This window comes from Leptonotus elevatus, chromosome 2 (genome assembly GCF_054856555.1).
Source record: "Leptonotus elevatus isolate MCC_2025b chromosome 2, RoL_Lele_1.0, whole genome shotgun sequence".
Classification (NCBI taxonomy): Eukaryota; Metazoa; Chordata; class Actinopteri; order Syngnathiformes; family Syngnathidae; genus Leptonotus; species Leptonotus elevatus.
In genome coordinates, this window is record NC_141240.1 from 23,855,565 (window position 1) to 23,878,723 (window position 23,159).

The 23,159-nt window shown below is 38.8% G+C and overlaps 1 protein-coding gene across 4 annotated transcripts in view; it reads left to right on the forward strand.

Annotated features, from left to right (window-relative positions):
- The window catches only part of vps13d (vacuolar protein sorting 13 homolog D), a 41,650-nt gene extending 19,479 nt beyond the window's left edge, over positions 1 to 22,171 (forward strand). For 3 of the 4 annotated variants that reach the window (XM_086067233.1, XM_086067235.1, XM_086067234.1), the window contains 38 exons: positions 904 to 1,059; positions 1,289 to 1,451; positions 1,626 to 1,700; positions 1,780 to 1,986; positions 2,688 to 2,777; positions 3,012 to 3,152; positions 3,258 to 3,383; positions 3,672 to 3,746; positions 5,299 to 5,401; positions 5,595 to 5,747; positions 6,102 to 6,237; positions 6,329 to 6,376; positions 6,910 to 7,060; positions 8,309 to 8,525; positions 8,605 to 8,849; positions 8,934 to 9,125; positions 9,188 to 9,314; positions 10,537 to 10,679; positions 10,974 to 11,104; positions 11,656 to 11,831; positions 13,193 to 13,316; positions 13,396 to 13,631; positions 13,709 to 13,811; positions 13,941 to 14,098; positions 14,463 to 14,571; positions 15,302 to 15,472; positions 15,648 to 15,752; positions 16,091 to 16,240; positions 16,961 to 17,110; positions 17,423 to 17,519; positions 17,770 to 17,918; positions 18,191 to 18,325; positions 18,488 to 18,655; positions 18,937 to 19,069; positions 20,315 to 20,510; positions 20,708 to 20,839; positions 20,944 to 21,184; positions 21,292 to 22,171. In XM_086067233.1, the coding sequence (XP_085923359.1) occupies positions 904 to 1,059; positions 1,289 to 1,451; positions 1,626 to 1,700; positions 1,780 to 1,986; positions 2,688 to 2,777; positions 3,012 to 3,152; positions 3,258 to 3,383; positions 3,672 to 3,746; positions 5,299 to 5,401; positions 5,595 to 5,747; positions 6,102 to 6,237; positions 6,329 to 6,376; positions 6,910 to 7,060; positions 8,309 to 8,525; positions 8,605 to 8,849; positions 8,934 to 9,125; positions 9,188 to 9,314; positions 10,537 to 10,679; positions 10,974 to 11,104; positions 11,656 to 11,831; positions 13,193 to 13,316; positions 13,396 to 13,631; positions 13,709 to 13,811; positions 13,941 to 14,098; positions 14,463 to 14,571; positions 15,302 to 15,472; positions 15,648 to 15,752; positions 16,091 to 16,240; positions 16,961 to 17,110; positions 17,423 to 17,519; positions 17,770 to 17,918; positions 18,191 to 18,325; positions 18,488 to 18,655; positions 18,937 to 19,069; positions 20,315 to 20,510; positions 20,708 to 20,839; positions 20,944 to 21,184; positions 21,292 to 21,423 (5,544 nt within the window). In that variant the 3' untranslated portion in view covers positions 21,424 to 22,171. The remainder of the gene's footprint in view (positions 1 to 903; positions 1,060 to 1,288; positions 1,452 to 1,625; positions 1,701 to 1,779; positions 1,987 to 2,687; positions 2,778 to 3,011; positions 3,153 to 3,257; positions 3,384 to 3,671; positions 3,747 to 5,298; positions 5,402 to 5,594; positions 5,748 to 6,101; positions 6,238 to 6,328; positions 6,377 to 6,909; positions 7,061 to 8,308; positions 8,526 to 8,604; positions 8,850 to 8,933; positions 9,126 to 9,187; positions 9,315 to 10,536; positions 10,680 to 10,973; positions 11,105 to 11,655; positions 11,832 to 13,192; positions 13,317 to 13,395; positions 13,632 to 13,708; positions 13,812 to 13,940; positions 14,099 to 14,462; positions 14,572 to 15,301; positions 15,473 to 15,647; positions 15,753 to 16,090; positions 16,241 to 16,960; positions 17,111 to 17,422; positions 17,520 to 17,769; positions 17,919 to 18,190; positions 18,326 to 18,487; positions 18,656 to 18,936; positions 19,070 to 20,314; positions 20,511 to 20,707; positions 20,840 to 20,943; positions 21,185 to 21,291) is intronic. The other variant, XM_086067236.1, reaches the window with a different exon arrangement.
- The last annotated feature ends 988 nt before the right edge of the window (positions 22,172 to 23,159 follow it).

The following is a 23,159-nucleotide window of genomic DNA, read 5'->3' on the forward strand; positions in this document are numbered from 1 at the left end:
AAGTCTTACTTTCATAGATTATAGCTTCAAGGCCCACAATTTAAGTGATTTCAAGTAATAATTTGTTTATTGGCACATAATTTGGTCTTCCAGCTCATAAACTACATGAAAATAGGATTTCATAAAATGAGAATACTGTGAAGAAATCACCATGTATACTTCTCAGTGTTTTGCATTGGGGGGGGGGGGGGGTAGATAGATGTTATATGTTATAAAACGATATGTCAATCTTCAGTGGTTGATTGGGAACCCCTTTGCCTTAATCACTTCCTCAATACGGCACGGCATTACCTGGGTCCCGGAAGGCCAGGTTTTCTTGATGCTTGCTGTTAGCTTTTTGTTTTTGGGTTCTGGTGGCCCTCATTTTCCTCTTGATAATACACCATAGATTCTTAATGGGGTCTCAGTCAGGCGAGTTCAAACCAGATTTTGGTGCGACTGGTGGTATGGGCAGGGGCCAGGTCCTGCTGGAAGATGAAATCTGCATGCAGGATCACATCAAATACAACAAAGTACTGAAGATTGACATATCGTTTTGAAAAGACCATCTATCCATTAATTTGATGTGATCCTAATTTCTGTCTTTTTTCCCCACTGTACTGAGTATACATGGTGAACATTACAGTATTCTAATTTTTTTGAAATGCTGTTTTTGTGGGGTTTATAAGATAGAAGCCTTCATTATGTAAAAATAAATTCAAATAATAAAGTCACTTAAATTGTGGGCCCTGGATCTATAATGTGTCAAAATCTGACTTTTTGAATGGAATTATGGAAATAAATGAACTTTTATATATTTTAATATTTTTCAAAGGGTCTGTAGATTCCAAGAATGCAATTTTTTACCCATAATCTGAGATAATTATTTGCTTACTCATCTTAATTCCATTCTTCCACCGTCAGGTGTTTTCGTGTCGTCTTGGCAGTGAACAGGAAACAGCACTGTCCATTGTTGATCCAGTTAACGTTCAGGTGGAGCTGTGTGGCAGTCCCACTTACCAAAGCAGCTCTGGTCTACTCGATGCATTCAGTGTGGAGGGCATCCCGCCGTTGCTGGAGGTCAAGAATTACGTTTTGACTAAATGAAAAAAAATGCCTAAAATTTCTAGGTTTGAATGTTAGAACAGTCCTAATTGTGTAATATTATGTGCAGCACTATAATTGATTTTAACAATAATATATTTGGATGGCGCGTTTCATGGCACCCAAAAGAATCAGAAGCTTCAGCTAAAAGAATATCAGTGGTATTGGCTGTCTATTGACATTCATTTTGTCTGTGATCTTGCAGATCCATTTTCCCGTTCTAGACATTCGACTATCTTACAATGACATTCAGCTCTTCTTGGCCATTGCCAAATCCATCCCTACTGTAAATGCTCCGCCGGCCTGTGACACCGTGCCTCTTGATACACCCAAAGACTCTCACAAGAAGAAAAATCTTGCCCATATAGGTATGCAAAGTAATTTTTCAGTTTCAGTAGTTTTTGAACTGCTATAATATTACTCAACTATAGTTATTGGTGTCTGTGTATTGCTCAATTTGTAATGAATTGGTTGCTGGACTGTTTGAACTGTAATTGTAAACAATGTTTATGCCATCTTGAAAATGTATTTTGTTTCCACAGAAGGGCAGCTGATTCATTTACAAGATCTTGGGTTCAGGAAAGAGGACAGCAAAAAGGCCCTTATCCTTTGTAAAGGTGAATCTGACCTCTGAGACGTTCGCTAACTAACCTGGCTCCCGTGTCGTTTAGGTTCAACTTATTTTGTGTCTCCTAGGTCACTTAGATCTGGCTGCAACTTGGCTGCTGGAGAATGCTGAGAACATTGCAGGCCGGTCCAAAGAACGTTCCAGAACGGACTCTGGTTCTTCGAGCCAGGCTGCTGCTCTGTCTGGTATAGAAGTAAAGGCAGAGAGCATCTGCATTTGTTTCATAGATGACTGTTTGGACTGTGACATACCACTTGCTGAGCTCACCTTCTCCAGTAAGTCTTTTTTACTTAACTCATTCACTGCCATTGACGCCTATAATCGTCAAAAATTCATTTGAACTATTTCTATTAGTTTAACATTTTTTCCCACTTTTGTTAACAAGACTATGAAAACCTAGACATTTTGTAATAAATCTTTTTTTTTTAACCAAAAGATTACTAAAAATTAGGGCCGTCAGGCGATTAATTTTTTTTATTGTAATTAATCGCATGACTTCAATAGTTAACTCATGGTAAATCACAAATTTTATATCTGTTCTAGATGTACAATAATTTTTTTCTAGGTTTTCATACTCTTGTAAACAAAAGTGGAAAAAAATGTAAAAAAAACAACCAAAAAACTAATATGAATATTTCAAATGAGTTTTTGACGTCTATAGCCGTCAATGGCAGTGAATGAGTTAAGATGCAAGATTGCTATCAATGTGAAGTTACAATACTTCTCTCTTGTTTACATGACTTTTCTCCAGGTACTTTAGCTACTATTCCAAATACATGCGTGTAGTCAGATGGTGACCCTATTCAGGAGTTTGGCTACATAAAATGGACAGATTGATGATTTGGTTTATTAAAAAATGGTGAAATGTGTGTGTGTTGCGCATTACACACTTGAATGTGAAAACAAGATTGAAAATCAAAGAAATTATTAAGGGTTCAAGTCCAAATTGTCACCTGCAGAATGTTTGTTATTACAGGGCTAAACGTGCTGCAACGTATTGGTTCCACCCAAGAAGGCAATGCCAGCTTTAGTCTTTCAGGAGACTACTACAACAGAGGACTGGCAGGTAATTACTTTGGATCTTTTGGCAGTATATAGAAATGTAATTGACTGTATAGTATATGATTTAAAGTAAATTTCTGTTCAGACCAAAAAAAACCAACTGTTGCAATCTAAAAAAAAAAAAAAAAAAAGCTTCGCAGTCAACATTCATGTTTACAATTTATTGTCTTACAGTACAGTGCTTCGTGTATTACTGTCATGCAAAATTTGAATGGCTTTATGCGTTTGTGTGTGACAGGCTGGGAGCCATTTATCGAGCCTTGGCCTTGCTTCCTGTCATGGCAGAAGCAAGAAGCAAGCCGTTTGCATCCTCCGCGTCTCAAGATGGCTGTTAGAGCCAAGCAGCGGCTTGATGTCAACATTACCTCTGTACTATTGGGTGAGTCAGAGCAATATCCTGCTGAATTGTTTAATCGGACCGTTTGAGTTGCAGGACCATATTGTAATTGTGTGTTTTTTTGGGGTACTTTTTTTGTTGATACAGAACAATACAATACAACCAAGACCTCCTGGATAGCAGACTACTGTAACAAGGATGAACAAAGTAGTCAGTCTTCACCCACCTTGTCCTGGATCGGCTCCTCAGTTGATCCGCCTTGCTTAGGTCAGAGTGAGTTACAACTGAATTAATTCCTGTGTGGAATTAAAAATTATTCGGTTCACTGAACGCCTCAAATTGTCCAAAGGTTTGAATGTGAGTGTGAATGCTTATCTATATGTGCCCTACGACTGACTGGCTGCCAATCTAGGCCGTACCTAGCCTCTCACCCAAAGTCAGCTGGCACAGGCTCCCGCTCACCCGCAATCCTAATGAAGATAAGCAATAGAGAAAATAGATAGATGGATGGATGTCCATATGTCTCTCTTTTGATTATTTTTTTTAACTGTCTCTTCTCAGGTGCTCCCCTGTCCCACCTTAGAACTCGGAGCACAGCTAGCTTGACCAGTTTTGACCAGCAAACTGACTCCAAAGGTACACTTCAGAGTTTAGACCATAGGTGTCAAACTCCGGTCCTCGAGGGCTGCAGTCCTGCAGGTTTGGGAGATTTCCCTCTTCCAACACAAGCTGATTCCAATCAGCAGGATCGTTATCAGGCTTATGCAGAGCTCGCTGATGAGCTGATCATATATCAGCTGTGTTGGAGAATGGAAACATCCAAAACCTGCAGGACTATGGCCTTCCAGGACCGGAGTTTGACACCTATGGTTTAGACCAGTGGTCCTCAACCCTGGTCCTCGGGGACCGGTATCCATCCTGTTTTCCATGTCTCCTACAGCCAACACAGGTGGGAATCGTTATCAGGCTTCTCCAGAGCTTGCTAATTAGCTGATGATATGAATCACCTGTGTTGGCTGCGGGAGACATGGAAAACAGGCTGGATACCGGTCCCCGAGGACCAGGGTTGAGGACCACTGGTGTATGTGTGTGTGTGAATGGGTGAATGTGAGGCTTGAATTGTAATGCGTTTTGGGCACCATATGGTGTAGTTAAAAGCGCTATATCAAAAGCAGTCCATTTAGTGACCATTTAGTATCATTTAGTCACCCCAGAGCATCTCTTGCAGTAGCCAGTTCATTCAATACTTGCTTACTAAGTTTTGCCTTCATTTGTTATCCATCAAGGGTACTTGATATTAGGGATACACCGATTATCGGTCAGTCCATCGGCCTTTTTACGTAACTCAAGGCTGATAAAACTGAACAACGTAGCAAATTTGGGTTTTTTATCAGGATTTGTTACAGACAGTTTTTACTTGTCAGAAAGACATTTCGATTTGAACATATTCAGACAATTGTTCACTGTCTGATCTTTTTTAACACAGGCTGGCAAACCCCCCAAATTAGCTACATTTGCATGCATTTGTTGCTCAGTAAGAAACAGGTAACTTTTAATTTATGGATTTATTTAAATGTATTTATTTAACTTTATAAAAAAAATTATGCTGACGCTGGGAACTGCCTACGCTTTAAACATTTTTAAATGAAAAATCAATTCTGTTGAAATTTAAAATTTCCATTTACAATAGAAAACTTTAGGGAACTGTTTAATTGCTTAGTTTTTCATTTAGCTTAATACATGCTGAGGACCCTGGAAGCTCCCTGCAATTGTTGTCATTTTTAAACAAAGCTGTCCATTCTTTATATGTTTAAAATTCAAAGAAAAAGTAAAATTTTACAATTTTGACGCTAATATTTTCTCTTTTACTGCAAATGAATATCGGCTTGAAATATCTTTCTCTTTAACTGCTAATAATCGGTATCAGTATTATTGACCTTGAAAAAAAATTATTGGTCTGTCATCACTTGATATATTGTACTGCAAGGCAATACTTTATTTTACATGTGGTCGATGAGAAGCCTCAAGTGTGACATGTCTATGTCTACTGTTTTTCATGTGAAATAATATGTTTTACCTAGCAAGCTCTGCTGTCACCATGTACTTATTAAAACAAGTGGCTGTAACTGAAATTTAATTGATCATTTAAGTTATCTTTTTTTCCCCCCCACCTGTTTCTGTACAACAGGCGTAAAACTTTCCAAGAAGAGGCAGCCATTTGTACCATATGCTTTGCGCAACCTTACAGGATGTACAATGTGGTTTGCCACTCTGACAACAACCCCCACAAGGTTTGTGGAACTATTCCCATGCACGATACTTGTACAAATTACAGCTATTTGTTGCAAAATATAAGTAGGTTCATGGCCACAATACTACCCTTTTCGGAACTCACTTTGGAGGCTGCAGTTTGAGCTCTAGTAGGACAGAAGACTTTTACTAACCACCCATCACCAGCTAAACTTCTTGAAATATTTCTTTCAGAGTGGCACTGTCTCACAGCAGTAGTGCAGACTCTATTGGAGACATCCACGGTCCAGGCAATGATGATAGCCACAATGTCAGTCAGTGGCGAGAGGTGTTTCCCGGGGAAGAGATTCCGTTTGAGTTTGAAGCACGAGAGAAACTTCGTCATAGGTACATTTCTGAGCAATATTTCAATCTTCTATTTACTACTATCCTTGTTATTACTGCTGAATTTAGAACAATATTTTATTCAAGATATTACTCAAATTTAAGTATAAAACTTTAAGCAAAATGTGTCAGACAGTTTCACAACAATAAATACGTCAATAAATAGTCAAATATGAAACTGAAAGCCATCTCAGGAGAATGACACCATTATATTTGTGTTGAATTGACATATAATAGTTACTAATGTAATCTCCATGAATACTTTCGGCTGCAGTAATTAGCAGTATACGGCCCACCAATAAGTATATGCCTGTTTTTAAAGTATTCATTTACAGGTTGTTGTATTTTCTTATGCAGGCACACTCATGAGCTAAAGCTGCACCAGCTGCTTGTACGCGTGTGTGGATGGGAGCAAGTAAAGCCTGTGTCTGTGGACAAAGTGGGAATTTTCTTCCGTTATGCAGCGCCAGACAGGAACAACGCATCCAACATTGTAAGCAAACATTATGGCCTCAAAATGAAGTCAAGCTGGAATATTGTTTAATTGGTCATTCTATTCCCCCCTCCCCCATGCACTTCCACAGGTTGGCAGTCCTATCAGCAGGACTAATATAATTCATCCACATGTCTATGTAAGTACAAGGTTCAGTCACTGAGAAAACTATTGTGAAAAAGAAGAAATAATGCTAATCTCAATTCTGACTACAGCTACCAAAAAGCTAGTTATTTGCATGAATAGAATTTGCGCAACCGGTCTGAGCAGTGAGCACCCTGTTAAAAAATTAATGATTTGCTAGTGAGCTCGGCACTGAACTACACCATCGGCTTCCTTGTGCTGCTAATGTGTGAGCTTGCTGTGTTTACTGTGATGGTTTAAAATCAGAGGAATACAAGAGTATATTTAAATGATATTCAAACGAATCTTTTTTTCCCTCATTCACTGCCATTGACGGCTACGGCAAAGATCCATTTTAACTGCTGACAGTGAATGAGTTAATATTAAAGGTCCAAAACTTTGTGTTTCCCTGCTGCTTTAGTTTTGGTTTGTGATTGACATAGCTTCTACTGTACATTGTTGTCATGAATGGTCGTCATTTGTATACTTGTTCAAACTTTATGACCACATCTGACTTTGTGTTCCTTAACTTTGTTGTGAAAATCTCAGTTCTCAGCACTGCCTCCGGTCAGAGTGGTCTTCTCCATCACAATGGAGGGAAGTGCCAGGAAGGTTATAACTGTGCGCTCAGCCCTTATTTTGAAGAATCGTCTCGATGTTCCCATGGAGATCAGACTTGACAGCCCTTCTGCTCCTGACAGTATGCTACTGCTGCTACATTTTTCTCTATTGACTGTACTCCTTTACAATGTACACTCTGCTGTACATGTTTGTTGCACATCATAGAGAAGCAGGGAGCGGTGTCCGAGTGATGGGGCATGCAAATGATGATGCGCCCCTCAACTGCAAGGCACCTTGTCAATAGTCAGGATGCAGACATACAGCTCTCCAATAACTAGCTCCAATTCTTGTCTGCAAAAGGACTCCAGGGTCATTATAGTTTTGGAATTTTCATTTTTGTTATTTTTTATTTCGTTTTGTTTTTTAAATTTAGTTAGTTTTAATTATTTTTCAGGGCAGTTCTGTTTATTGGTTTTAGTTATTTAAAAAAAAATGCTTTGTTTTAGTTAGCTTCAGTATTGGTTTTCATTAAAAAAAAAAAAACCGTGTATTACCAAGGTAAAATGAAAAAAAGTAACGCATTGCATTTCTTCTGAGTTAAATGGAAAAAGCAGGAGAGCTGAACCATTAGAGCCAAAAATCAAGCTTGCAAAATTGTCGCTTAGGACCAACGTCATCTGAAGGTGCTTTTCTATTTGACACACTTTCAAACATCCTTGTTCCAGTTAATATTGAAATAAATATACTTAAAATCACCTTTAAAATCAAACCCAAAGGCTCAAAGACTAAAACGAAGGACATTTTTGCTACAATTATAGTTTATTAGGTTTGTAAACGTAAAATCTAGTTTCAGTTAGTTTTCGTTTTTTTAATTTTAATTTCATTTAAGAACTTTTTTATTTCTTATTTTAGCTGTGGTTATTTCGTTAGTTATCGTTCACTAAAATAACCTTGCGGGACTCAAAACCATGACCTATTATTCCAAAGCCCAAGTCCTTTGACTAGTATTAATTACTAATTTTCTACAAAATAGTGTCTAGAACCAGGATGTCCAACTCACTCTACTTCATTCAAATAAGAACTATTTTAAATGTGTAAGAAAAAAGACATTGTCTTTTACGTATTCTAGCATCTGACCAATTTTGAAAGGATGAAAAGGAGGTGGTCTCTTAATGCATAAAAAAAAGGGTGGGTTACTTTTGGCCAAAGCCATGACAAAATAACATTGAACTGAATTGATTGCCCAACATTTTGCTGTTTGACACACACACACACACACACAATTTTTTTCCCATCCAATCACAGTCAAGAATCAGCCTTTGCACATAGTACCGGTATTGTGTTATTATCATTGATTGCCATACCAAATGTATGCCTGTGTCAACAGAACCAGTGGTATTGCCTCCAATTTTGCCCGGTCAGGCCTTGGCAGTTCCACTCCACCTGACGTCATGGCGACTCCAGGCACGGCCCAAGGGCTTGGGCTTGTTTTTCTGTAAAGTTCCAATCCACTGGACCAGTGTGGAGCGGCCCGGAGAGATCAGTAGCAGCAAGAGGGATTGCCAGTCGGCAGACTTTGATGACACTCACAAACGTAACTTCAGGTAGGATCATTGGTGGGATGTGGGAGACCTTTTGCTCTTGGTTTTCTCATGTCATTTAATTTCTCTGCACGTTCTTAAGGTTTTGTGTGGTCATAAAAAAGGAAAACTACCCAGACCAGAGACCTGCCAAAAGGGTCTCAAGTACAAATCAGATCTATCGCCAGCCAGGTCACACCATCTACCTGTTGCCCACCATGGTGCTGGCCAACCTGCTACCTTGTGACCTCAACTACTACGTGAAGGGGTCAGCCATCAAAGGCTCCCTCAAACCAGGAAAAGAAGCTGTGCTTCATGCTGTGGACACCTCACAGAACATGGAGCTAGGTCAGAAATGGAGGGGAAAAAACACTAACATTTATTTGCTATACTTTTTTTTGTCCTTCAATGCTTATTCTGTTTGTATTCCAGGTATCCTATTAGAGAACTTCCCTGTGTGCAAAGAGTTGCTCATTCCTCCCGGAACTCAGAATTATGTTGTAAGGATGAGGCTGTATGACACAAACAAGCGTCTGCTTTGTCTCACCATCCGCATCATCCTTCGGGCGCACGGCGCACTGAAAATCTTGATTTCAGCACCTTACTGGCTCATCAACAAGACAGGTTAAGCCTTGGATTAATTAAACAAGTCATTGTCCTTTTCTAAAGTTATTTTCCTTTTTTAGGGTTGCCATTAATTTTCAGACAAGACAATGGGAAAGTGGATGCAGCAGGCCAATTTGAAGAGCATGAATTAGCGCGAAGCCTCAGTCCATTACTGTTCTGCTACACTGACAAAGAACAGCCTGCTATGTGAGTTTCCAAATATCAGCTAAGCCTTTATTTGGAGGGAAAAAGAAATATCAAATTTTTCTGTAAGACTTTGGAAGTATACATTCGTGCACAACTGTCTTAAAGGGAAAATAAACCTTAAACATTTCTTGACAATAATATTATATGTGACCTCACTAGTCTAAACATGACATTTTGATTAATATTACATTTGTGGAATATGAGTTATTGAGCAAAATCCAGCCATTTTTTTATCCATCTCATGGGGCGGCCATTTTGCCCCTTGCTGTTGATTGAAGATGACATCACAGTTGCTCAGGGCTCCGGCAACAACCAATTACAGCTCACCTGTTTTCTGAAGCTGAGCTGTGATTGGTTGTTTCCTGAGACCTGAGCATCTGTGATGTCATTTTCACTCGATAGCAAGTGGCAAAATGGCCGCCTTCTGATATTGACAAAAACTGCTGGATTTTACTGCATAACTCATATTCCACTAACGCAATATTAACCAGAATACCATATTTAATGGGGCTGCATAGAACATGTTGTCAAGAATATTTTGGTGGGGTTGACTTCACCTTTAATAATAATCATTGTACAACAATATTAATTACTTTGTAGCAAAAGAAAAAAACTTTCAGTTATTTCAAGATACATTTAACTCATTCACTCTCAGCCATTTTCACTGAAGCAACCCCCTTCACTCACAGCTGTTTTACTGGATTTTGACAGATTTTGCAAGGCCCACAGAATATTGTGTTCTATTGCTATAAAAACATGGAACCTGCCAAAAGAAAGATTAAAGTATCTTCTTTCATCAGGAAGAAAAAGTACATTTCTACCTGTTTCCGTTTTGCAGCAATTAGCATTAGAATGTCATTATTCACAAATCTGAGTAATTGAGGTTTTTTTCAACATGGCCCTGGTTTATTTCCTTTGCTCTGCTGCCACCTGCTGGTCGTTTGTGTAATAATTACAATTTCTTCAACCGTTCATTGCAGTTGAGAGGCTGCATCAAAGACTTCTTCTGTATGCTCTATTATTTAAAAACATTAAAAAACGTATAAATGTATCTTTGGGACACTTAAAACACTTAAAATAGAGCGTATTTATACGTTTTTGAGAGCAAAGGAGTTAACAATCAGTTCCGCAATTGCAGAAATATTTTTTTCACTACTATGCTTATTCCTATTTGTATATATAATTTTTTGTATTAAATTTTCCCTATTCTTTTTAACCCTAGGTGTACAATGCGGGTTGGAAAGGGAATCCATCCAGACGGTGTTCCAGGCTGGTGCCAGGGTTTCTCCCTGGATGGAGGGAGTGGAGTAAGGGCAGTGAAGGTTATCCAACAGGGTAACAGACCCGGACTCATCTACAACATTGGCAAGTTGTTGCATTCCCGCTTAAATTAAGATGAGATATTATTGAATATAGTAATAGTTAATCCAGCTGTATAATCAGTGCAATACGCAGGTTTAACACTGGTCAATGCACAATTTTCACCAGTATTGCTAATGTGCTCAGGCAGGAGAAGAACCTTGCTGAGTTTGACTCTGCTGTTCCTAAGAAACACTCTGTTTTGTGGCAAGCCATGAAAAATACACTGTTGTTGCCTGAAGTGGGTTGATGACAGTGATTTAATTGATCAGGAATTTATTGTCTGACTTTCCAACATAGGTATCAGTGTGCGCAACGGAAAAGGACGCTACAGAGACACTCACATTGTGACTTTTGCCCCACGCTACTTGCTGGATAACAGCTCCTCACACAAACTTGCCTTCGCCCAGAGAGAGTTTGCTCGAGGAAAGGTGAAGAATTTCCTGCTCTTGCAATGTTCTTCAGTACGAATGTCATTGATTTTTGCGTACCTGTTATTCCTATATAAAACAAATTTGTCACATTTCCAGTTCTTAGTTGAATTTAAACCTATGAAGCACTTAGAGACTACATTATATACATACAGCTGTTACAAGTCACCCTGTGTCAAGTGATAAATTTTTTTTAGAGTGACAGTCACTGATGCACTTTCAGTCATTTGTTGTACTAGACTAACAAATAGACAAATAAAAAAAGAAACACTCACAAGGAGAATGGAGATGACACTACAACTGGACTAACCGCGTGGTAAATGTCTGGAGCTCGGGTCAAGTCTGTTTTCTTGACAGGAAGATAAATACTTCAATTTGTGTGGGACTTTGAGCTTATTTCTTCTTTACAAAACCATTTAATTTAATTGCATTTTTTTTTAAATAACCTGCTTGTTTTTCTTTGTTAATAACAAGTGTTGTTGTTGTTTTAAAATTCTGGATTTGTGGCATTTCATTTTGTTTCAGTGTATACATTTGACTTATATTTCCAGGGTACAGCCAACCCGGAAGGTTACATCTCCACTCTGCCAGGCTCCAGCGTTGTCTTCCACTGGCCCCGAAATGACTATGACCAACTGTTGTGTGTGCGCCTAATGGACAGCCCAACATGCACCTGGTCAGGAGGCTTTGAGGTCAACAAACCCAAATCTTTCCACGTCAACATGAGGTGAGAAATAGTTTGATCTCTCGTCCTTTCTAATTATATCTGTTACACGACTCACTAAAAGTCAAGTTTATTCCAACTTTTGTGTGAAATTGTGGATGGACCAAAAATACACTATAACACTTACAAGTGATCAAAATGTGACCTTCTCTAAAAACATTTGAATGCACATATACGACTGTTCAATGTTTCAGTACGGTTGATTTAAGGACGAATTACAAAATAGTTGTTTGATCCTGAATCATCAACAAATATCAATCTATATTTCATAATATAACATTTCTGATTCAGTTCAAATTGGAATTTAAATTCCTCTTCGTCACAATGTTCACATTGTGATTTCAATGTTCACATTGTGATGTCATAAAACAATGATTGATCAATACCCAACAATTGATCAGTGCGATGCTTGAAACGGGATGCTGTCAGAGGGATGTGGCCAATGAGCTTAGAATGCCATCAGCAGGCTACAACTGAGATACAGTGAGACTATAAAAAAAGAAAAAGGCATAGAAGTAGACATCCATGGAGTTTTGGTTCAATAACCTGTTGTGAATTTGCTGTTCAGCTCCTTGTTAGCAAGTTGCTCAAAAAGGCAAGGCAAGGCAGCTTTATATTTATATGGGAGTAAATCAACATGCTTTACCTGATTAAAAGTACAATATTCAAAACAAAGAACTAAAGACAGCTACTGAACGCAGAAAATCCCATTTTGAGTCGTTACTGCCACCTGTTGATGAAAAATGAAACTGCACACACCCTTCTTCACGTACACAATACGCAAATGATGTCGCATCCCTAGACAAAGGGTGGAATATTCAAACACGAATACAGTCTGAAAACTATTGGCCAGAGGCTTGCAGGAGTACCCTTCGTGAACAGCTAAGTGTTAATCTTCTAATTGGAAGCAGTTTCAGTCATAAATGGTCAAATAAGAGCTATTGGAAAGATATTTTTTTATATATATATATATATATATATATATTGGCCAAAATTGTTAGAGAGCAGCTTTAAAACAAAGTACAGAAGTAAAGGATACTTTCCTAAAAGAATGTACAATGCAGAATGTTTTTTTTGGGGGGGGGGTTAAGTTTTTAAAAGTGCTTTTGGTTGTTGGACTGAAACTTTTTATAGTTTGACAGTTGGAGTTGCATTCAAAGTTCTTTCCAAAATAAGGTCAAATTAGGTTCACCTGTAAAAGGCAGTGCATTGTAAGTTTTCATCCTGAAATTCAATTTGATAAGTCACATTCGTGTTATGTATACAGGTGTAAACAATGGTCCGATGCGTCCCAGAACTGTGTCTGTCTGTCTGTGTGTGTACCGTATATATAAAGTGGTTTAATGGAATCTTGCTTTTTAAAGGGACACCATGGGGAATTGCTTCTTCTTGCGGACGGAGATCACCATCAAGGGGGCCACCTACCAGATCTCCTTTACTGACACTGATCAGCTGCCCCCACCTTTCCGTATCCACAACATCTCTGAAGTAAGCTCTTTGTTATGTGGTGCTATCCAGCTTGAAGACAAATTACAGTAAGCAATTGAGTTTGTTTGAATGTCTTCAGGTTCCTATCCAGTTCTGGCAGCATGGGGTGGTTGACATCAAGCTGCACACTGAGGTGAAGGCCGACTCCGAACTGGACTACGCCTGTGACGAGCAAACGCTGCCACCATACCTGACTCTGACTGTGAAGGGAGCCGGCTCATCAGAGGTCACAGCTGACATGAACTTCTTCAGAGAATACAACAAGCTCTACTACGAGAATTTCATCTACATCGCCGCCACGCATACATTCTCACAGTACTGATCTCTTATACAAAGCATTTGTTTCCATGTTAAAAGTTGAAGACATAAGCAGGAATTATTTTTCTTTGAAGGAGTGGTGGCAGAAGGCCTGTTGGCAAGAAGCATCTGGTCACCCGTGCTGAACTGGTTCTTGATGTGGACACAAAGACACAGAGGGTCATCTTGAAAAAGAAGGTATTCTTTTTTGAAATTCCTGAAGAGCTCAGAGACAGGATTATAGAAAGGCTCAGAAGCTCCAAGTATGACATGAAAGTTAATTTTCTGCCAAAAATGACAACGGAATCTTCATTTCTTCATTGGCAGGAGCCTGGGAAGCGCTCCCAGCTGTGGCGGATGACAGGTACTGGTATGCTGTGTCATGAAGGCTCCTCACCACCTCAGAGCAAGCCCGCCCAGCCACGACCAATGGACTCCTCTTTGGTTTTGGACATTGCGGGACTTGCAGCTGTTAGTGACAACAGGTCAGCACAATATGCAACTACAGTATAGCTAAAGATCAAGATCAAGTATTTCAGCAAAATATTAGTATAAGGTGGATGAACACTTATTCAGCCTTTTTATTGAATTGTTTTACCAAATATAGAAAAATGGATGAAAAGAGAATGTTGCTGGTGTGTGAACACATTCATTTCCACTACATAACAGCTTTAATACATCACTATTTTAGTTGGATTTGTAAATGAAGGCCATCTGTCGTGTGGCAAATTAAGTATTCAAATGTTCTTTTCATCAATTTTGAACTATATGGGAAATGCAAACGAAGTCTGACATGGAGATCTGTGGAAAGTGATGTCTTTCTCTATTTGTTGTTGTTGTATTAAACAGTTTTGAGCCTTTGATGCTACGAAGACCAGACCCTCGTCGCAGCACAACGCAGACATGGCATTTCAGCTCGTGCATGCTGACCTGTGGCCTTCCCCGTCTAGTAGTACAGGTGGAGATATAAACTTCTTTTTTTTTTAGAGCGTTTATGTTTTTTTCCCCCAATTTCATTGCACAGTAATACATTATTTCCATTGTAGTGATCTTACTCCTCAGAATTATACGACAAATATTTCACAAGTTCTCTGATTCGCCAGCTCCCTCATGAACTTTCTTTATTTCAGCCTTTTTGCTACCTTTTTTGAGTGTATAAAGGTAATTTGGCTCATCACGTCACTGATCGTCTCAGAGAGTCAATTTTATTTTTAGAACCTTAAATCGCAAGAGTATCAAAGAGCTTGCGTCACTTGCAAAGGTAATTTGCATGATTTGTTTGGCAGGTTTATGCCGCATTCAACAAAAGTGAGTTTTGAGCCCTCCAGCCTTTTCTTGCCAATCATGCAGTGCTCTTATGTCATCTGCCCTCTCAACATTAAAATAAAAATCTATCTGAATACATGTCCTTTGAGATTCCTTTAAATTTGATGGTGACATGTCTGAGACGAAGCATGTCGAGTGTGAAAATGATGGGCTCCAAGTATGACCCTTGAGGAACGCCACAGAAAAGATGGACAAAACTGACTTATGGGTTCCAACAACCATAGAAAAATATGTATTTGATAGATGGTACATGAACCAATGGTCACGAGATGCCTACCCAGACCTTCAGCCTGTTTGTAATGATGTGATGTAAAGCTTACAGTCATAACCAGTTATTGACTTGATTTGTTTTCCCCTTTCAGGTAAGGGGTGGTATCGAAGGCCTGTACGATGGAGCCGAGGTGGTTTTGGGTCCAGATTCTGGGCTTCTGGAGCCTGGTCCTGAACAGCAGTTTATCAACCAGAAGATGAGGCCTGGTTCAGGCGTATTGTCTGTTCAAGTGTTGCCAGACGGACCTACTCGTGTTCTGCAGGTGAGAACCAGACCCTATGTAAACTGTTTACAAACAACAAAACGTTTGATCACATTGCCAGAGCACCATCATAACCGTGATAAACAGGAAAATTATCCGAAGCTGCCTGTTTGTGATGATTACAGGTATACTGTAGATTTCTGTTGTTTCATCTTCTTTCTGTCTTCATGAACAGATCAGTGACTTCAACCAAAGAAGGATGATCCACAAGTCACCAAGTGCTGAGCCGGACAAGAGCAAAGAGGATTTGAAGACGAAAGAGCCTGAACATGAGCTTGAGGTAAACGCAATTAAAACATCTCAGATGATTTTGAGAGAAATTTCTTTAATTACAGTTGTGGATAAAATATTGTTAGATAAAAATTAGGGGTGGAGGAACTGTTACATTTTATTTTTACATTTTATTATTATGAAATATACATTCAAATAATTATGGATCCAACTGTACAACCTGCCATCACACTTCCAGCAAGAACGCACAGTGCAATGAATAAAAAGTAATAAAGAATTGACTTGACAAATCATACATTACGTCTGTATTATGTAATGATATATCATTATGACATATGTCTCGCTCATTAATTTATTCCTGACATCCTGTGTCATCATTCCTTCCAGGTCTTAGTGAACTTGGAGGAGGGTATTGGCATGTCTTTGGTCAACAAGGTTCCAGAAGAGCTTGTGTTCGCCACACTGTCCGGAATTGATGTCCACTTCACTCGTACCGCTGCCAATGAGGTGTTGGAATTGAGCATTCACAACATTCAGGTGAGATCCTGATCGCTTATATGATGCAAGTACACTACACAGACTGAATATATAGTCATTGTGTTGTACAAAATCAAGAACAAGTCTAATTGACTCGATTTAACTTTGTGAAAACAGCCACAGTCCCATGATATCCACCACTCTCCCAGTTAACTCATTCACTGCCATTGACGGCTATAGACGTCAAAAATTCATTTGAACTATTTCTATTAGTTTAACATAATTTTTTAATTGTAATTAATCGAATTACTTCACTAGTTAATAGAAGAGAGAAAAAAAAGATTAAAAAAATAATAGAAAATATTAAACTTTAGGGGCGTCAGGCGATTAATTTTTTTTATTGTAATCAATTGCATGACTTCACTAGTTATTTTTTTGATAAAAGAAAAGATTAAAAAAGAAAAGAGAAGAATATTAAAAATTAGGGGCATCAGGCGATTAAAATTTTTACTCCTAATTAATTGCAGGACTTCACTAGTTAACTCACGATTAATCACAAATTTTATATCTGTTCTAAATGTACAATGAAAACATTTCTAGGTTTTCATACTCTTGTTTAACAAAAGTGGAAAACATGTTAAACTAATACAAATAGTTCAAATGCATTTTTTACGTCTATAGCCGTCAATGGCAGTGAATGAGTTAATATGAAGCATTTTGTCATGAATTCAAAAAAATATATATAAAAAAATGTAATTGTGTTTTTCTTCTGGTGATCAGGTGGACAACCAGCTTCTCGGAACCACACAGCCTGTGATGCTCTGTGTGACTCAGAGCTGCGCTGATAGCAGTGTGAGCGACAGCGGTCCAGCCTTGCAGGTGAACTCGGTCAAAGTTCCGAGCAGTCTAATGCTCACCGATATCTTCAAGGTCAGTATCAGACACATTATCGTGTCATTATCACACTTCTCACATGCCACACAGATACGATGGCTATGTTCACACTGCGGCACATGAAGCCCAAATCAGATTTTTGGATGTTGTTGAATACTTTTAGAATCAATTAGTTATTAATGAATTGATTAATTTTGACATCACTATCCACATAAAGCATGGGTCAGATTAGATTTTTTTTTTATGTGTGAAATTGTACAGTTTATAATGCATGAAATAATTGACCAGCAGTGTGAACGTAGCCTTTCTTTTTGGATTATTGATGATGTAACATTGATGTGTCTGCAGCACCTCATGGTGACAACTGGGCGCTTCTCAGTCATCATTGAAGAGAAGTTATTGCTCAAGCTGCTCAGCTTTTTTGGTTACGGGCAGACAGAAGCAGGTCGGTGAACTGTAAAATTTCATTAGTCTCTCTCAAAAATTGATGGTGATGCATCAACAATTGAAAATAATATGACTCTTATATTTATATTGTTTCATTAATCCAAAGAAATCTCATTGATACCATCTTTTTGAAGGCTTTTTTCCATGCCTGGAAAATGAAATTGGAGCAGCAAAAGACAACAGTAGTGCTCATAGTCCCATCTTGTGTTAAACATTCTATTGTAAAATGTATTGTGTAATTGATGTAGAACTGGAGAAATTGGATGAAAACCTTCATGAGAGGCCCAATCAGGATGCAGGAGCTCCCAAACGCTACTACTTTGAGAACCTGAAGATCAGCCTGCCTCAGGTCAAGCTCAGTGTCCTCACTTCTCATAAACTGCCTGCTGATCTGAAGGTAAGTGCTTTTTTTTGTTAACCTCTCGAAAATCTCTGCTGCTATTTCTAATAAATGATGCAACTTTAAGAAGGACAAATGTTTGTTTTTGTGTGTGGTTTGGTAATGACTCCATCACTTAACCCAAAATGTGGCTTGAGGGTTGTTTTCATTGCAGCAACATTCCATGACGGACAGATTTACAGTACCCCGTAACTCATCTGGATTTATTCTCTTTTGTAGGATACACCAAGTTTATACTCAAAATATCATCTTTTTTTTTTTCATGCCAGGCTTTGAAAGGTACCTTGGGATTTCCACTGGTTCGCTTTGAGGATGCTGTTGTCAACATGTACCCGTTCACTCGAGTGCACCCCTATGAGACTCAGGAGATCATCATCAATGATATTCTCAAGCATTTCAGAGAGGTATTGGAGATTCTCCTCTGTTACAGGGGTGGAGAACTACACAGCAAATCATTATTTAATTGTTTAATTCACTACATTAGGAAATAAAAACAGTAGACACTTCTTTCTCAGACTATGCAGTTCAAACTATATATAAATTTTTCTTTTCTTTTTTATCTAAAGGAGCTGATCAGCCAGGCAGCTCAGATCCTGGGCTCTGTGGACTTCCTCGGAAATCCAATCGGACTTTTCAATGATTTCTCTGAAGGCGTATCAGAGCTCATCAAGTATGGCAACGTGGGCGGCCTCATCCGTAATGTGACACACGGCGTGTCCAACTCTGCTGCCAAGGTACATATTCATTCCGTTTTTTGTTTTTTTTTACAGTTTTATCACATTGCTGTCGGGCGATTTATATGTTGTTACGTCGTCTGTCTCTTACTCAATGATCAAAGTTAAAGTTTTTAGTCATAATTATATTTAATCTGTAAATAATAATCATTTTAAATGTAGTTTTTAACTGTTGTACATCGTCCTTGAGGGTCTTGAAAGGTGCTTCCAAATGTCATGAATTACTGTTATTATTAAAAAATAAATGCATCAGTAACAGTGGCCCCATACGTATCAATCAGTTTGCAGGCACTTTATCTGACGGGCTGGGGAAAACCATGGACAACCGGCACCAGACGGAGCGAGAGTACATCAGATATCACGGAGCCACCAGTGGCGAGCACTTGGTCGCAGGCATCCATGGACTAGCTCATGGTACACCTGCAAATAGTTCTCACTGTTGCATTTACTCATGATATTGTCTGAATTCACCTCAAAACACCAGTTTACAGTACGTTAAATTTGACGGAAAAGTGAAAATCAACCCCAAATTTTCATTACAGTAATATGTTGTGTGATCTAAATTCAGCATTGTAATTCATATTGCGTTTGTGGAATATGAATTAAGCAGCAAAATCCACGTTTTTATCCATATCAGGTAGTGGCCATTTTGCCACTTGCTCTCAACTGAAAACATCACAGTTGCTCAAAGTTCAGGTTTGATGTCCCTTTTAGTCAACAACAAGTGGCAAAATGGCCGCCCCCTGAGATGGATAAAAATGGGCGGATTTTGCTGCTTAATTCATATTCCACAAACACAATATTAATTAGAATGACATGTTTAGACTAGTGGTTCTGCATAGAATATAATATTGTAAAATGCTTGGGGTTGACTTCCTTTTTAAATCTTTTAATCTTGAGGCAGAGTCACTAGGACACAAGACCTCCTCCAGATTGGTGCTTGATAATCAGATTTTAAAATGGATTTCACTATAATTGTACTTCAAAAGGAAAAGCAAAATAGCAATGAAAAATCAACAAGGACTTTAAAAAATTATTACTACAATTTAACAATTTTAATAGGAGTAAATAATTTTAAAATGGAAGCATGAATCTTATTATGTTTAATTGACATGCTTGCTCACCAGCTTTTCCCATCAAGATGTCTTTTAAGGCAGAGAATTACGGAAGAGGATAAGGGCCAGTGAAGAGAGAGAGAAAAAGGTTGGCAGGATATTATTATTTATTCTCAGAATTTTTACTTTAAAATCAGAATTCTTACTTTTAATCTCAGAATTCTCACTTTATTTTTAGAATTCTTACTTTAAAGTCAGAATTCTAAAAATAAAGTGAGAATTCTGACTTTAAAGTGAGAATTCTGAAAATAAAGTGAGAATTCTGACTTTAAAGTGAGAATTCTGAAAATAAAGTCAGAATTTTCACTTTAAAGTCAGAATACTGAGATTAAAGTCAGAATTCTCACATTCTGAGATTAAAGTCAGAATTCTGAGAATAAAGTGAGAGTCCTGCCCCAAATTTTTTTTATTTATTTGCTGGCCCTCATCCTCTTCCGTAGAGAATCCCTTCCAGGGTGTGAGATAATTTGCCGAAGAATTTAAAAAGCATACAAGTGGCGCGAAAGAAAGGCATCTGTCTCAGTGATTTCCTATGATCTCTCAGGTATCATAGGTGGCATGACGAGTATCATAACGTCAACTGTGGAGGGGGTGAAGACGGAGGGTGGAGTCAGCGGCTTTTTCTCTGGCCTGGGTAAAGGTCTTGTCGGCACCGTGACCAAACCGGTGGCTGGAGCGCTGGACTTTGCTTCTGAGACGGCACAGACGGTCCGGGACATGGCGAGTCTCAGCAACCACAGGTGGGCGCCACCGCTTACGTTACCTGCGCTATGTTCACTACAGTTTATTCATACAGTTCCAGAGATTCATAATGAAAGGAGCCGGAGGACACAACAATTTGCTTGACCTTGCACACATCTTAGATGACATTCCTTCTCGCCTTTGACAAACGGCCAACTATGTTCCCATTTTCAAGTTGTCATCCTATGTTTTGCAGGCTAAGTGTGTTGCGTGTCAGGAAACCTCGCTGCTGCAAAGGTCCTCAGGGTCTTCTGCCTCGCTACTCAGCTTTGCAGGCTGATGGCCAGGAGCAGCTCTTCCACCTTACAGATAACATTCAGTCCGAGTTGTAAGTCAGTTGTCTTCACCAATCACCGGGCTTGCATACACGATGGCGTTAACACACCGCCGGTCGCATCCCCTCACACACTTTTGTTTCCTGACCGCCGACAGCTTCATCGCAGTAGAGCCCATCGACAGCTACAGCGTGCTCATCTCCTCCAAAGTGGTCTACTTCCTGAAGCCTGGAGACCACGTGGACCGCGAGGCTATTTTCCTGGAGATCAAGTATGACGACCTCTACCACAGTCTGGTGTCTAAAGATCATGGGAAAGTCTATGTGCAGCTCACCAAAAAGGCTGAAAGCACCAGTAGTGGTGTGGCCATCCCTGGCCCCTCCCACCAGAAGCCCATGGTAAGACTTTATACTGTGACAACACTGAGCTTCAGTGGCAACAGGATTTATTTTATGTATTTGTATTTTGGATTTAACTTCTTATTTATGTTCTAATCCATCCACAGGTCCATGTGAAGAACGAAACCCTGGCTCTGAAAATCTCTCAAGAGATCAACTATGCCAAGAGTCTATACTATGAGCAACAGCTCATGCTACCTGCCACTAACAACGAGGACTGCTTATTGCTTGAATCGTGATCAAATATTGGACAGGCAGTGTTTCATATCATGTCGAGAGTCAGCCGCTAACGGAGCAGAAGATTATTGGATGAATGGATCATGTTTTATGAATCGCGGTGAAAATGTGGATATTCAGACAGCCATGAACTTGTTTCAGTCACATGCCCGAATATCAGGCAGAGCACACGTGTTTTACAGAGTTTTTAATTTCATCTGTGTATATTTGTTACTCTAGTTGACTGTTTATAGCACCAGATGTACATATCCTGCAGGTCTTCCACCATGTTTGTGAATAGGTACAAATGTAAATACGGTAACACAGTATGGAGAGATGTGAATATAACAAGCTTTGGACTGCTTTTTGGTGTGTGTGTTTTTGAGAGTATTATTTTGTGTGAGGGTTGGAATCTAAACAATTGCACTGACACATTTGAGTATGTGATATGCCCCGACCCCATTCACTTTGAGCTGCCTTCCCCTATCTCTCTGCCATGAACAACTACAAACTGACAGTTGTGACATTTCAGTAGCATCACCGTTTGCTCCTCTTTGATGCAACTATGACTTCCTCGTAAACAACTGTCTAACTTCCAAGCCGAGTTTTTGAAAAGTCATTGAAGCGGCAGGACTTGAGGTTTTAGTTCGGTGTCACATGAGATTTTGCTAAAAGGTGAATTTGACTACTTGAGGGGCTTATTGTGACATAATGGAGGTTTTGTCAAATGCTTTAACGTGAGCAAATGCAAATAAAGGGCCCCTGGTTTAACACTTTGTGTGCAATCTATTCGTTTACTCTATCAGTTGGTGTAATTAACATGGGACAAGGTCAAGTTTACCGCTGTGTTACTTACATCATCTTTTCTTTGAAAAACATTCTTGAGAACGAAAAACACTAATTGTTGAAGCTTTGTAGGTGGAATTCTTTCCCATTCCTGATGTTCCAAATAGGTGTTTGATTACCATTCATCCACTTTCTCAGTCTTTTTTGCCACTTGTGTCAGTTTTTTTGGTACGTGTTGCAGCCATAACGTTTTAAGTTAATGATTATTTGCTAAAAACAATTAAGTTTATAATTTTTAATATTAACTCATTCACTGCCATTGACGCCTATAGACGTCAAAAATTTATTTAAACTATTTCTATTAGTTGAACATTTTTTCCCCACTTTTGTTAACAAGAGTATGAAAACCTAGACATTTTTTAAATCTTTTTTTTCTTAAAAAAATAAAAGATTATTAAAAATTAGGGGCGTCAGGCGATTAATTTTTTTAAATTGTAATTAATCGCATGACTTCAATAGTTAACTCACGATCAATCAAATTTTTTATATCTGTTCTAAATGTACAATATTTTTTTCTAGATTTTCATACTCTTAACAAAAGTGGGAAAAAAAAGTTAAACTAATAGAAATAATTCAAATTAATCTTTGACATCTATAGCCGTCAATGGCAGTGAATGAGTTAAATATCTTGTCTTGTATTCAATTAAATATAGGTTAAACATGATGGAATGGAGTGAAGACATTCTCTGGATGGCAAAATGAATGGTACCAGTCCACTGTCTTCAGTGCGAAAAACGAATCAAGAAAATATTTGTCATTCTTGTGTTGATACACACTAGTATAATAAATAATTAGGTCGGGTCACGGGGCAGTAGCTTTAGTACGAATGCCCAGACTTCCATCTCCCCAGCCACTTCGTCCAACTCTTCTGGGGGATCCTGAGCCGTTCCCAAGCCAGCCAGTAGGAATGATA